The 12,739-nt window shown below is 34.0% G+C and overlaps 4 protein-coding genes across 5 annotated transcripts; 3 read left to right on the top strand and 1 right to left on the bottom strand.

The window, feature by feature from the left end:
• Positions 1-3,177: 3,177 nt before the first annotated feature.
• LOC104789225 (GATA transcription factor 1) lies at positions 3,178-4,895 on the top strand. Its single transcript, XM_010514958.2, has 2 exons — positions 3,178-3,580; positions 4,061-4,895. The coding sequence occupies exons 1-2, from the start codon at positions 3,428-3,430 to the stop codon at positions 4,694-4,696; spliced, it is 789 nt and encodes a 262-aa protein (XP_010513260.1). The 5' UTR covers positions 3,178-3,427; the 3' UTR covers positions 4,697-4,895.
• A 1,835-nt stretch (positions 4,896-6,730) lies between these two features.
• On the bottom strand, positions 6,731-7,363 carry LOC104789215 (S-protein homolog 29-like). Its single transcript, XM_010514949.2, has one exon. The coding sequence runs from the start codon at positions 7,307-7,309 to the stop codon at positions 6,869-6,871; it is 441 nt and encodes a 146-aa protein (XP_010513251.1). The 5' UTR covers positions 7,310-7,363; the 3' UTR covers positions 6,731-6,868.
• Positions 7,364-8,897: 1,534 nt separating this feature from the next.
• On the top strand, positions 8,898-11,575 carry LOC104789209 (receptor-like protein 36). Of its 2 annotated transcripts, XM_087457315.1 has the most exons (2): positions 8,918-11,043; positions 11,195-11,575. In XM_087457315.1, the coding sequence occupies exons 1-2, from the start codon at positions 8,967-8,969 to the stop codon at positions 11,281-11,283; spliced, it is 2,166 nt and encodes a 721-aa protein (XP_087313441.1). In that variant the 5' UTR covers positions 8,918-8,966; the 3' UTR covers positions 11,284-11,575. The 2 variants fall into 2 exon arrangements, with proteins under 2 accessions (XP_010513244.3, XP_087313441.1); XM_010514942.3 differs by having other exon boundaries at positions 8,898-11,575.
• A 469-nt stretch (positions 11,576-12,044) lies between these two features.
• LOC147949806 (uncharacterized) lies at positions 12,045-12,581 on the top strand. The gene is made up of 2 exons (XM_087510608.1): positions 12,045-12,051; positions 12,202-12,581. The coding sequence occupies exons 1-2, from the start codon at positions 12,045-12,047 to the stop codon at positions 12,579-12,581; spliced, it is 387 nt and encodes a 128-aa protein (XP_087366734.1).
• The last annotated feature ends 158 nt before the right edge of the window (positions 12,582-12,739 follow it).

Here is a 12,739-nt window from a genome sequence, read left to right as displayed (position 1 = left end):
ATTTATATCTTTTCCAATATATTTACTTTTAAAAGTTTTCTAATTTAGAATCACAAAATCATTTCAAAAAATGGAAATAACAAATATTTTTATTGATTTATATCTTTTCCAATATATTTAACTTTTTCTAATTTGTATGATGGTCCGGTGATTAACATCATATTTCTAGACTCCTCCTCATTTTCAAGGTATTTTTAATATGATATATGATAAATCCAGATAGCCAACAACTCTAATTACGTTTACTGGATCCGTAAATTTTATTTTTGTCAATGTTTGCAAAATTCATGGATACACCAAATATTTATTATATCCCATCAAATATGTGTGGCTCTTACATAACGTAGAATTGTTAAGAAAATATGATTTCTTGTAACCTTTTTTTTTCATTGTATTTCCAATTTTAATTCAGATTTTGAAGCATGGACCAGAGTTTGGACAAAAAATTAAAGCTACCTATACTAAAACAAAACAATATATATTATTTAGGAATGACTCATATTTAAAAATATTATTGTTGTTGAAGATAAGATTTCTCTATTGTGATGCACCAAATTTGTGCAATTATTTACAAATTATAGTCTAGAAATATAAAGTGTAAGTAAGGCCTAAAAGATCGTTATAATCAAATGGAGAAAAACCAAAAAAAAATTCTGAGTTTTTTTGTCTTCTAAATTATCTAAAAAGAGTTCAAAAAGCATAGATAACCATTAATTGTAATGTTTGTATTTTGTAATGATCCACTATAGTAGTAAGCAATAAATGCCAAAAATTTTAAAGCATAAATTAGTAGTGGATTTATGGTGAAAAATGATGTAAAAAAACATGAAGCATTGCATAATGTGCATTAATGTGCATTACATGTGCTGTTAAATGTTAGTTACAAATCTCTGATGTTGTATAAGAAAATGGTAACAATTCATTTATAAAGTTTTTTTAATCAAAAAATTTCCAGTATTAATTACTCTGCGAAATAAGAATCGGTGAGTTTTCATATTAATTAAAAGAACAATGATCAAAGCAAATCAATTTTATTTTAGAAATAAATCATAGGTTTTTCAAAAATTTGTTTGACTTAATAATATTTTGTGAGGGTTTATTCAAACCAGATATTTTAACCAACTATACAAAAACATTTATCACAGATTTCGAAAATGGGAAAAAAAATTGGAATATTTTCTATTTGATTATCCAGAATATTTGAACTTGACAAAATTTTAAGGTAAAAATTTCATTAAAAAAACGTATACCTTAATTTATATTAATAAATAGCTTAATAGTACTGATTCACTTATCACACTGTTGTGTGTATAATTCACCACCTTTTATTTAATTTATAAGTTTTTAAGGATAGTAATTAAATTTATTTTTGCTTTTAAAATAACAAACATATCTCGAATCTACCCTGCAATTATATTTCAATCCAAAAACCTCCAAAAACATCTTTGAAAATCCCTAACCCTCTGAATACTACCATGTGCCTAATAAAACCAGACTATGAATCTAAATTTAGAAATCATTCTATTTTAGAAACTAAGATGTTCGACACAAAGGATATATGCTTAATCTTGACCTATTTGTTAACTTTAAATAGATAGATAGGTGATGAGTCCATCTGCAATTTGATCGTAGCGTGTATTGGTCGGTTTGTTAAATTGTCGCACATACTCGGGTTTTTTTTGCATCGTATTTTCAATTCTAATTCTGATTTTGAAACATGGACCAGAGTTTAGAAAAAAATTTAATGCTACTATACTAAAACAAGACAATAAATATTATTTAGGAATGACTCATATTTTAAAGAATATTATTGCTACCAAAAATAAAAACTGTCTCTGATTTCATATTGTGATGTACTAAGTTTGTGCAATTATTTACAAATTATAGTCTAGAAATAAGAGGTGGAAGACCTGAAAGCTAGTTACAAACAAATGGAGAAAAACCAAAAAAAAATTCTCAGTTAGCATAATTGTTATTTGTCTTCTAAATTATCTAAAAACTTCAAAAAAAATATTGATAACCATTAATTTTTTTTATCACTTTTATTAAGAACCAGGTAATATTTGTAATGATCCACTATCATAGTAAGCAATGAAAGCCTAAAATTTTAAATCATAAATTAGTAGTGGATTTATGGTGAAAATATATGAATGTAAAAAATGAAGCATTACATCTGCTAAATGTTAGTTACAAATATCCACTTTTGTATAAAAATTTGGTAACATTCATTTATAAGGTTTTTTAATCGTAATTTCTCCAATATTAATTACTCTCTGTAATAAGAATCCGTGAGTTTTTTATATTAATTAAAAAAAATCAAATTAAGCAAATAAATTATTTTTTAGAAATAAATCACAGGTCTTTCAAAAATTTGTTTGACTTAGAATCTCTTGTGAGGGTTTATTCAAATCAGATTTGTTTACCAAAAACATTTATTACAGACGTCGGATATGAAAAATAATTTGGAATATATTATATTTGATTATCCAGAATATTAAAGCTTGACAATAGTTTAAGGTAGAAATCTCGTAAAAACAAAAAACAGAAAGGAAAAAAAACTTATCCCTTAATTTAAATTAATAAATGGCTTAATAGTACCGATTATTCACTTGTCACATTGACATTGTGTGTTTACCACACCTTTATTTAATTTATATAGTATAAGTTTTTAAGCAAAGTAATTAACTTTACTTTTGCTTCCAAAATAACAAAACAACATCCCGAATCTACCCCGCAACTTGCGGTGGCAATTTTTCATGAAGTCAAAAAAGTATTCGACACGTGTCTTCCAACCATTCGTCCAACACTTAAGTTCTCGTAATCTTATTGGTTCATATGCATCACTTCTCTCTTTAGTCCCTCAATTATATCATCACCCTCCAACTTTACCCATAATCACGTCAATGCCATTACACTAAAACAAAAGCATTCAATTTTATTATAATTCGGAAAACTAATTTAAAGAAAAGTATAAGATCAGAAAAGCGTCTATCATAAGTACGGTCGATCTTCTCCTTCTATAGTTATAAAGGTCCACTGAAAGTAAATGACAAAACTGATAATACCACTCAATCACGCCGTTGATCTTGGTGACTGTATTAAATTCCAGTGGACCGCGTCGCACTTGATTTTTTTAGGCTTTCAATATACGTTATAGGAAAAAAAAAAAGTGATTTTAAAAAGAGAAAGAGGAACAAACCATTTTTCGTGTCATCATCCCCTTCCCCACTTCCAACCAATATTATTAATTATTCATTTAATTATTTTATTGTTTTGTCAAATTGAAAAAGAAAAAGAATACCCTAAACGCCGTTGTGTGAGGGAGAGAGAAAGAGAGATTATAAACTTCTCTGCTTCTTTTTCATCAATAATTTTTTTTCTCTCTCTTCAAACGAAAAACAAAAAAAAAGAAAACACTTCTGAAACTATGGAAATGGAATCGTTCATGGATGACCTTTTGAACTTCTCTGTACCGGAAGAAGAAGAAGAGGACGAGACGCAACCGTCGAGGAATATAACTCGCCGGAAAACAGGAATACGGCAAACGGATTCTCTCGGTCTTTTGAACCACGGCGACCATGTATGTCTTACCTCCAAAAAACGCCTGTTCATGTTTTCGTAAATGGTCCGGTACGTACTAGACTCGGTCGAGTTGACCCGTCGGTTCACGGCGGTTTTGTTTGTTGACTCAGCCGGGTCAATAATAGTTTGGGGAATCGGAAAAAACGCGTTTTTTCCCTTTTATTGAGTTTTCATTAAACGTTCACGTTTTTTGCCGGTTCGTGTTTATTAAAAAGACGAAACTACCCTTTGATTTTTAAAACTTTACTTTTTGGTTCTGGGATGTTAGTTGGAAGGTGTATACGGGAAGTTACGCTTTCGAATATTTCTCGTCAATTTTTATCTCCATACAGAAATGACATTATTACCCCTTTCTTTTTTCTTCACCCACCCATTATCTCTGTTTTGGGAAATGAGGACTCGTGTGTTGTGTTGTCGAGTCGAGACTCAGTCGAGTTCGCTCAGTCTAACTTAAATTTGAATTTGTTTTGTTTCGCAGGGTGTGGTTGAGGAAGAGGATTTGGAATGGATATCAAACAAAGATGCTTTTCCGGTGATCGAAACATTCGTCGGCGTGTTACCGTTGTCGGAACATTTCGGTGTAACGTCGCCGGAGAGAGAAGCGATTGAGGGAAAACAGCTGAGTCCGGTTTCAGTCCTGGAGACGAGTAGTAATAGCTCAACAACGACCTCAAACAGCAGCGGCGGAAGCACGGCTATGGCAACAACCACCTCCATGTTAATGAGTTGCTGCGTTAGTTTTAAAGCGCCGGCCAAAGCGAGAAGCAAGCGTCGCCGTACAGGACGCCGTGATTTGCGAGTTTTGTGGACAGGAAACGAAATACAGAAGATGAAGAAAACTATGTCGGCGTCGGCGGCGGTGATAATAGGAAGGAAGTGTCAACACTGTGGAGCGGAGAAGACGCCGCAATGGAGGGCGGGACCATTGGGGCCTAAGACTCTGTGTAACGCTTGTGGCGTGAGGTATAAGTCTGGGAGGCTTGTTCCGGAGTATCGTCCCGCGAATAGTCCAACTTTTACGGTGGAGTTACATTCGAATTCTCACCGGAAGATTGTAGAGATGAGGAAGCAGTATCAGTCCGGTGACGGTGATCATAGGAAAGATTGTGGATAATCAAAGTTTGTTAGGATTCTTCTTTCTTTTTTTTTTTTTTTTGGAGAAACTTTTCGTTTAATTTCTCTTTTATTTGTTTCTCAAGTATGTTTTAGGGTTTTCCAGTTGGAATTTTAGGTTCTTTATTTTTGTGAAATTAGGGGTAATTAATTACTATTTAGGGGATATTATGGTCATGAAATGGAAGATAACTTTCTCATTTTGCTGTTTATTTTTATTCTGCTGTGGTAATCTTTAAAATAGGGAAAACAAATTTTTTATAAGTTCTTGCTTGATAATTAATTTCATAAAAATGATATGACATGTCTATTTTAGTTAGGCCAGCTAAGTATAGTTTCTATGATAGAGATATATTGGAATTGTGAATCCGTTTTGGGGTTTTCTTGCATGTCTTCATTGACTGATTCTTCTTTTGCTTTTTAATTACTGACATTTGTCTAAAATGACAAATATGAATAACAAGTATTTTGTCAAAAAGCTGATAGCAACCACAACTATTAAATTTGATATATCTTTTTTTTTTTCTCAAGGTAAAGGAATGGTATAAGATCAAGCAAAGCATTTGTATTTTATTATTGAAAAAGAAATTTGCTCTATTGATGAAAATAATAATTAAAAAGTGTCTAACAACTTATCAACTAACAACCAAATCTATCAAAGCTTGAGCAAATTTTGTTTTGTTTTTTTTTTTTAATTTATTTTTATTGTTTGATATTGATCAAACATATGTTTATCCACTAACACAATTATGCGTAGTGACTCATTACAAAAACATAATTTCGTCATGTTGTTTATAACCAAAACACAATTATGATGCGCGAACATGGGTTGGTTACTGGTTAGATGTTCCACTACCACTGTATATTACAAAAATTACAATACTGATACGAGTTTAATAAAAGTATCATGATCTCTAGATACTGATGATGGAGGCGTATAGACCAAAATAGGTAGATTAGATGTAACGTTTTCCTAATTTTTATAGTAATATTATTAGTTTAATGTAATAAAGGATAAAAAAAGAAGATTTAGAGTAGTAATGTATCATTGAGGAGTCAGTGTGTGTGGGAGTAGTAGTCACATGGAATTTGATATTTTAGCTAATATCATTGCACATGCCTTTACTCTTCTTCTTCCCCAATTCCACCAACTCCATTGTCTCCATTGTACGCCATGAATCATATCACCAATTTCTTAATTATTTTTTAAGTATTATGTATCTACCATATTTTATTTCATTCTGTATATAATATTATAGTATGGTGAGATTTTGCATTAAACTACAAATCTAACTAGAAATTGATGTGATTGATATCACACAATTATTGTTTTTATGTTGACCAAAGCAGGAGATCTGAATTTGAATGGAATAATGTTATCTTACAACTTATAAGTCATGGCAATGTGTCTATTGGGTTCGGTGTATCAAAAATTGACTTTTGAATTTTATACTACATCATCATCCCAATAAGTAACAGTGTAAATTTCAGATATCATAACAAAATTAGATCCTATTGATGATCCTATTTAATTTCTACTTATTATAATATAATTTCTGGATTACAAAAAGAACCCTAGACTATTTTGAAGTTTGAATTCTAGATTAACATAAAAAGCACAACTCTTTTGACTAACTAAGCATTATATCAAAAAACCATTGGCACACATTAAGTTTTGGTGAATTAAAGAAGAAAAGAGAAAATCTTACTCATAAACAATTGTCTTTACAGTAATAAATAAGAAACTATTGGGCTGACGTGTCTTGTACGATCTGACAAAACTTGTGTCGAAGTCAAGTGGAGTTTAACAAAAAGAAAATGGGCCATTTTGTAGCCTAAGTGCAATCTCAACCTTTTGTTAATAGTAAATATACATATACGAATATCAAACTAAATTGATCGGGAAAAGGGTATTATTTTAGGAATTTTTCTTAACTATATGAACGAACGCACACGAAAATTAATCATCATGCACACAAATCAAATCATATATCGCTGAATAGATAATTTGGCATGCATCGGTGCATAGTACTTATTTCGTTATGTTAAAATATCATTAATCTCATAATAAAACTGACAAAACAGGGAAACCTACGTTCAAAATTTGATAGAAAAAATCTAGATTGGCCTAAAATCTTTGTTTGTATATAAAATAGACAACAAAAAATAAAGCTTATAACCAAGAAAAATCTTTAGTCCAACAGACCTCATCATTACTAAAATAAAATCCATCTTCTCTAACGGACCAAGAACACTTCTTGGTAGATCCACATCTATTGCTGTCTCTAGAAACTTTAAACGCCTCGAACCTCTTCCTCATCGAATCCCATTTCATTGTACATGTGTAAACTGCCATCAACGACCAAAACTCGATTTTAGCCGTCCATTCGAAGTCGTCTCCTTCTTGAAGCGCACGACCACCGAGTTCTCCTTGTGGCGAAGTGCACCAAATCACTAGAGGGAGAGACGAGTTGTCTCTGAAGTTGTTAATCACACGCACGTCATACTCTTCTCCCAATGACATAGTTTGTGGTTGAAGTATCGATGTGAAGATGATCGTTAAGGAGATAACTATAAGCATAAGCAGAAGAAGAATTATTTTTGGAGTTTTCATGTTTTTATTTTTTTCTTGTTAAGAATGCAAAGTGTAGTTTTTATTTTCTTGTGTTTGATGAAATTTATGTGTGTACATATATTCTGATAAAAATTGGATATTTTTCTTAATCTGAAATCTCACAATAATTAAATATATTCTTTTATTTAATTAAGAAAAAAATGAAAAGGAAACATATAACTATTTTTGCTGGATAATATGTAGGAAATAATTAACATATGGCAGAACCACATATGAAAAATCTTATTTATATATAAAAAATCTACAAAAGTAGCACCAGAAAGGAAACAAATTTCGAAAATCAATTGGTTTATATGAATATATGGAACACAATATGATATTGTTTTAGAAATGAAAGATAAGCTAGCTAGGGATCATCACTTTGTAGGAAATCCAAAGCTATTAGGATTTATGCTCAAGTGAGCATTATTAAGCTAGATAAAATATATAGAAAATGATATTTAAATGAAATAGCTAATTAAAGCTTTATTTTGTGCAAATGAAAGTAATGAAAAGGAAGATCTTGAGATTGTCACCAAAAACACAATATGCAACTAAGTAACTTAAGATTTGATTTCTTAAGAAGGTTAAGAGGAGAGTTGCTCCAAATACAGATATGTCTCTAAAGTTAACAGACATATATATCTTGCCCTTAGGTAATGCTTCTTTCTTACTAGGAACTGAAGGATTACATGTAGACTAGCATCATACCCACCAGCAAAATATTAACTATGTAAAAATTTGAACAAGATGATGGATGGTTTCTTTTTTTAAAGTGGACGATCTAGATCAATTTGATTTCTTTCTCTCCATGTCTCCTCCTCACATAATAATTTTGACCAAACGTATTTACAAAGTAAACATTTTGATCCCTAGCATATATATGTCTTTTTTAAGTTTCAACCGTACAAGAAGCCGAACCGAATAAAGATTTGGGTTACGGTCAGTTTTGGTCCAACCTGATCTAATCAGTTTACAAATTTGTAGTTTTGAAACATATATGGGGAAACAAGCTAACGGTCCCCGTCTCCCCCTCCCTATCCTCTCCCAAATTAAAACTGTTTTCTACAATTTCTCTTTTATTGCGTGTGATCATCAACTACTCAAGCTTCTATTATATCGTATTCTCTTTCATTACTTATGCATAGAATTTATCAATCTTCTTCTATATAGTTTTGTTGCTAAGACTCTGCCCATGGGCTCAACCGCATCATCATTACAATTTAAAGCCTCAAGAATATCGCTTGGTGGGTGCTAATTAAAAATTTTAATTCTTCACTAGAAGAAATGGACGTAAGAAAGGGTTTCGTATGACCCGACTAACGCCCAAACCCATTTCCCACGACATTACTTGGATATACATGTTTACTCATTGTTTGTGTCTTGTTTAGTCTTCTTCTCAATTTGTGGTTTTCGTTTGTACGTTTCTTGTCATCGCTTCTTGTATTTCTAACGCTTTGGTTGGTGTCCACAAAAACAAAAATTTCTCACTAATTATCTGATCCTTAATTCATAGGAACTAGGAAGACTTGCCAAGTCAAGCTCCTTACCTAGAATATGTCTTATATATAAAAAGAGAAGTGCGTATGCAAGACATGCATGTCTATCACATAGTAATTTAACAGAAAGATCGTCTTTGTTTCCAAAAAAAAATATCATGATACGAAGCCAATCTTATTGCTTCCTTGATATTATTACCCTCTATTTCTGCTTTTGCCTTCTTCAGTTACCAAACATCTTTGCTTCTCCTACACGGTACTTGTGTCGCCCCAACCAGAGGGATGCTCTTTTGGAGCTACAGATGGAGTTCCATGTACCAACAACTTCATGGAACAAGAGCGTTGATTGCTGTTCTTGGGAGGGTGTCAAGTGTGATACCGTCATGGGAGAGGTGATATTTCTAGAACTCCGTTACTGTAATGCCAACACCTCTTTGAAATCTAATGGTGGTCTTTTTAAACTCCAACATCTTCGTCACCTAGATCTTTCACTTTGCCATCTCCAAGGGGAGATTCCTTCCGCCTTTGGAAATCTTTCTCATCTCACACATCTTGATCTTTTTGGTAATGAATTAGTAGGTGAAGTTCCGACTTCAGTCGGTAGCCTAAGCCAACTACGATATGTTAGTCTTTCGGGTAATAAGTTGAGAGGTGATATTCCTAAGTCATTTGCCAACTTAACAAAGCTTTCTAATTTTTATCTCTATAGAAATCAATTCACTGGTGGGGAGATAGTATTAGCCAATTTAACCAGGTTGTCCCATATAGACCTCTCATCCAATCACTTCAAATCATCTATTTCTGCTGACCTAAGTGGACTTCGCAACTTAGAGCAATTTTTGGTGTGTAGCAATTTATTTTCCGGACCTTTTCCCTCATTCTTGCTCATGATTCCTTCGTTAGTCGATATTGATTTAAGCCAAAACCAATTCGAGGGACCTATTGAATTTGGGAACACCTCCTCATCATCTAAGCTTAAAGTGCTAAATGTTGGCGACAACAACTTTGATGGGCTAATCCCCGAATCTGTATCAAAATTAGTCAATGTCATTCATTTATATCTTAAGCATAACAATTTAGGAGGACTAGTCCCTAGTTCTTCTATCCAGAAATTACGCAATCTAGAACGTTTAGATCTTAGCCATAACAATTTCGGAGGACGAATCCCTGGATCTATATCTAAATTAGTCAATCTCCAATTTTTAGATCTTAGCTACAACAATTTTGCAGGACGAGTCCCTAGATCTTTATCTAAGTTAGTCAACCTCAGTGAGCTAGATCTTTCCTACAATAAGTTAGAAGATCAAGTACCTTGCTGTTTATGGAGATCACCTAAGATGTATTCTGTAAAGCTTTCCCATAACTCTTTCACCAGCTTTGGAAACTCGGTGGAAGTTGTTGATGGAAAATCATTAAGTTGGTTGGATCTAGGTTCAAATTTACTCCAAGGACCAGTTCCACAATGGATATGCGAGTTTACATATTTAAATAACTTAGATTTGTCCAACAACCATTTCTCTGGTTCCATTCCTCAATGTTTGGAGCGTTTCACTGTTCTTGAAAAACTAAATCTTAGAAACAACATTTTAAGTGGATTTCTACCAGATGTATTTATCAAAGGCTCTGCGTTACGATCAATCGATGTCAGCCACAACAATTTGGCGGGAAAACTTCCAAGATCTTTGATCAAGTGCGAGTGGATGGAATTTCTAAATGTGAAAGAAAACAAGATCAAGGACACGTTTCCATTTTGGTTAGGCTCTCTCCAATGTCTGAATGTTCTCCTGCTCCGATCAAATGCATTCTATGGTCCGGTATATAACCCCTCTGCCTACTCAAGGTTTCCGGGTCTACGGATCATTGATATATCTAATAACCACTTCGTTGGATCATTACCACAAGACTATTTTGCCAATTGGACTACAATGTCATTGGTTTGGCATGGTTACACCAGACCAGAGATAAACTATGTAGGTTCTTATTCCCCTGTGTTTGATTCGATGGATTTGGTTTACAAAGGAGTAGACACAGATTTCGCTCGCATCTTTCTTGGCTTCAAAGCTATTGATTTTTCTGGAAATCGATTCTCTGGACATATCCCTGAATCCATTGGTCTGTTTAGAGAACTTCGCCTTCTTAACTTGTCAGGCAACACATTCACGGGCCACATTCCACCATCCTTGGCAAATATCACAAGTCTGGAGACGTTAGACCTATCTCGAAATAACTTGTCAGGTGAAATTCCTCGAGGTCTTGGAAAACTCTCTTTTCTGTCCAACATCAACTTCTCCTACAACCATCTAGAAGGATTAGTGCCACAGAGTACGCAGTTTGGTACTCAAAACTGTTCTTCATTCATGGGGAATCCTGGACTCTATGCCATTGAGGAAATTTGTAGAGAAAGCCATCATGTTCCCGGTCCTACGTCTGAGCAAACCGAGGAATCTTTGTCCATACCGGAAGAGCCAGTGCTGAATTGGATAGCAGCCGCGATATCATTTGGACCTGGTGTGTTTTGTGGGTTTGTGATTGGACATATCTTCACTTCATACACACAAGAGTGGTTCACAGCTCGTTAAGCCCATCAAGTTTGTTCTCCGGTAACTCGTTCGTCAGGTGTTTGTTTATTTTATCCTTGTAATTTTCCATTTCGTGGTTTTCTTATAAGCATATTCCATGTCCATAAGCTGTAATGATCTCAAACATTTGTGTAATATATGGTCCCATGTATCTCTGTTATAAATATTTAACAAAGTGTCTTGGAATACATGTTTATTACTCATTATATCTCACAGCCATCCATTTATTTCTAATTAAGTAATTTGAGTCTAAGAAATCTTTATTTTAGTTGATTCAATGCATATACATACATCATGTGATTCACATTCACGGTGATCCGATTTTACTACAGAGCTTGAAGACATAGTTCTCTCATGTATATTGAGAGATTAGAAGAATAGGTGATCAAAATTTCGAGGATCATCATTTAACTTAGGAATGGCAATGACGCCACTTGTAATAGTAGTAGTGCAAAAGGGGGGGGGGGGGGGGGGGGGGGGGGGGGGGGTATTGGGTTTTTAACAAAAAAAATATGTTTGGGCTTAGCGGTAGGCCCAATTACTAAAGATAACTAAGCGGTTACCATTAGTGGGCGTAGTGGTAAAGGGTGGGCAGTTACTAAATTTAATTAATAATCATTTTTTTCTAGGGCCAATCATAATTTATCCCTTTTGAAAATGATCGGTGCGTGCGATACTCTGTTCTGTAGTATTCACCGGCGACGATGGCTTAAGATTGTGAGTTTGAGGTATGAGGATATTGCTAGGATTAGAGCTCGGTTTTAGTTTTGTTGTAACTGTGGGGCTTTGAATCATCTCACTACTTCTTGTTCAGTCCCTTGGGTTGATGTTCCTGACCCTTATGATCGTTCTCTTTCACCACCGCCTCATGAGTCTTCTATCTCTGATGCTTCTGCTGAGAACAATGGTGAAAGTGGTACCAAGGAGCTGCTCCAACTTGGTGATGTGGTTCAGGACTTACCTAATGCGGATGGTGAGCAGCAGCAGCAGCAACAACAAGGTGTTGTTGTTGTTGAGGAAGCTCGTGCTACGCAGGTGCAATCTGAAATGGTTGGGACTTCATCTGGAGGGTCCAAAAGAAAGTTTGATGCCGCGGAGCAGACTGATGACAATCTGGAAAAGCGGCTTAGAGGAAGCGCTGATGATGCATCAGAGGGTTTGGGGGCTAACCTCAAACCACTTCAAGAAGAATGATCCTGTGAAAGTTACAACTGTTAGGGAGGGCTCTGGGTTATTATAGATGTTTCCTGACAGTTTTTTAAATGTCTTTTTGGTTATCGGAAAGGCATAGTTGTTTCTGAAACCGTAAGTATAGAAGGGTGTTTATGCTGGCTATGATGTAGACTTGAAGA

This window comes from Camelina sativa, chromosome 1, assembly GCF_030686135.1.
Source record: "Camelina sativa cultivar CO46 ecotype springtype chromosome 1, ASM3068613v1".
Lineage (NCBI taxonomy): Eukaryota > Viridiplantae > Streptophyta > Magnoliopsida > Brassicales > Brassicaceae > Camelina > Camelina sativa.
The sequence above is the reverse complement of the archived record's forward strand: the minus strand, read 5'-3'. Positions and strand labels throughout refer to the sequence as shown.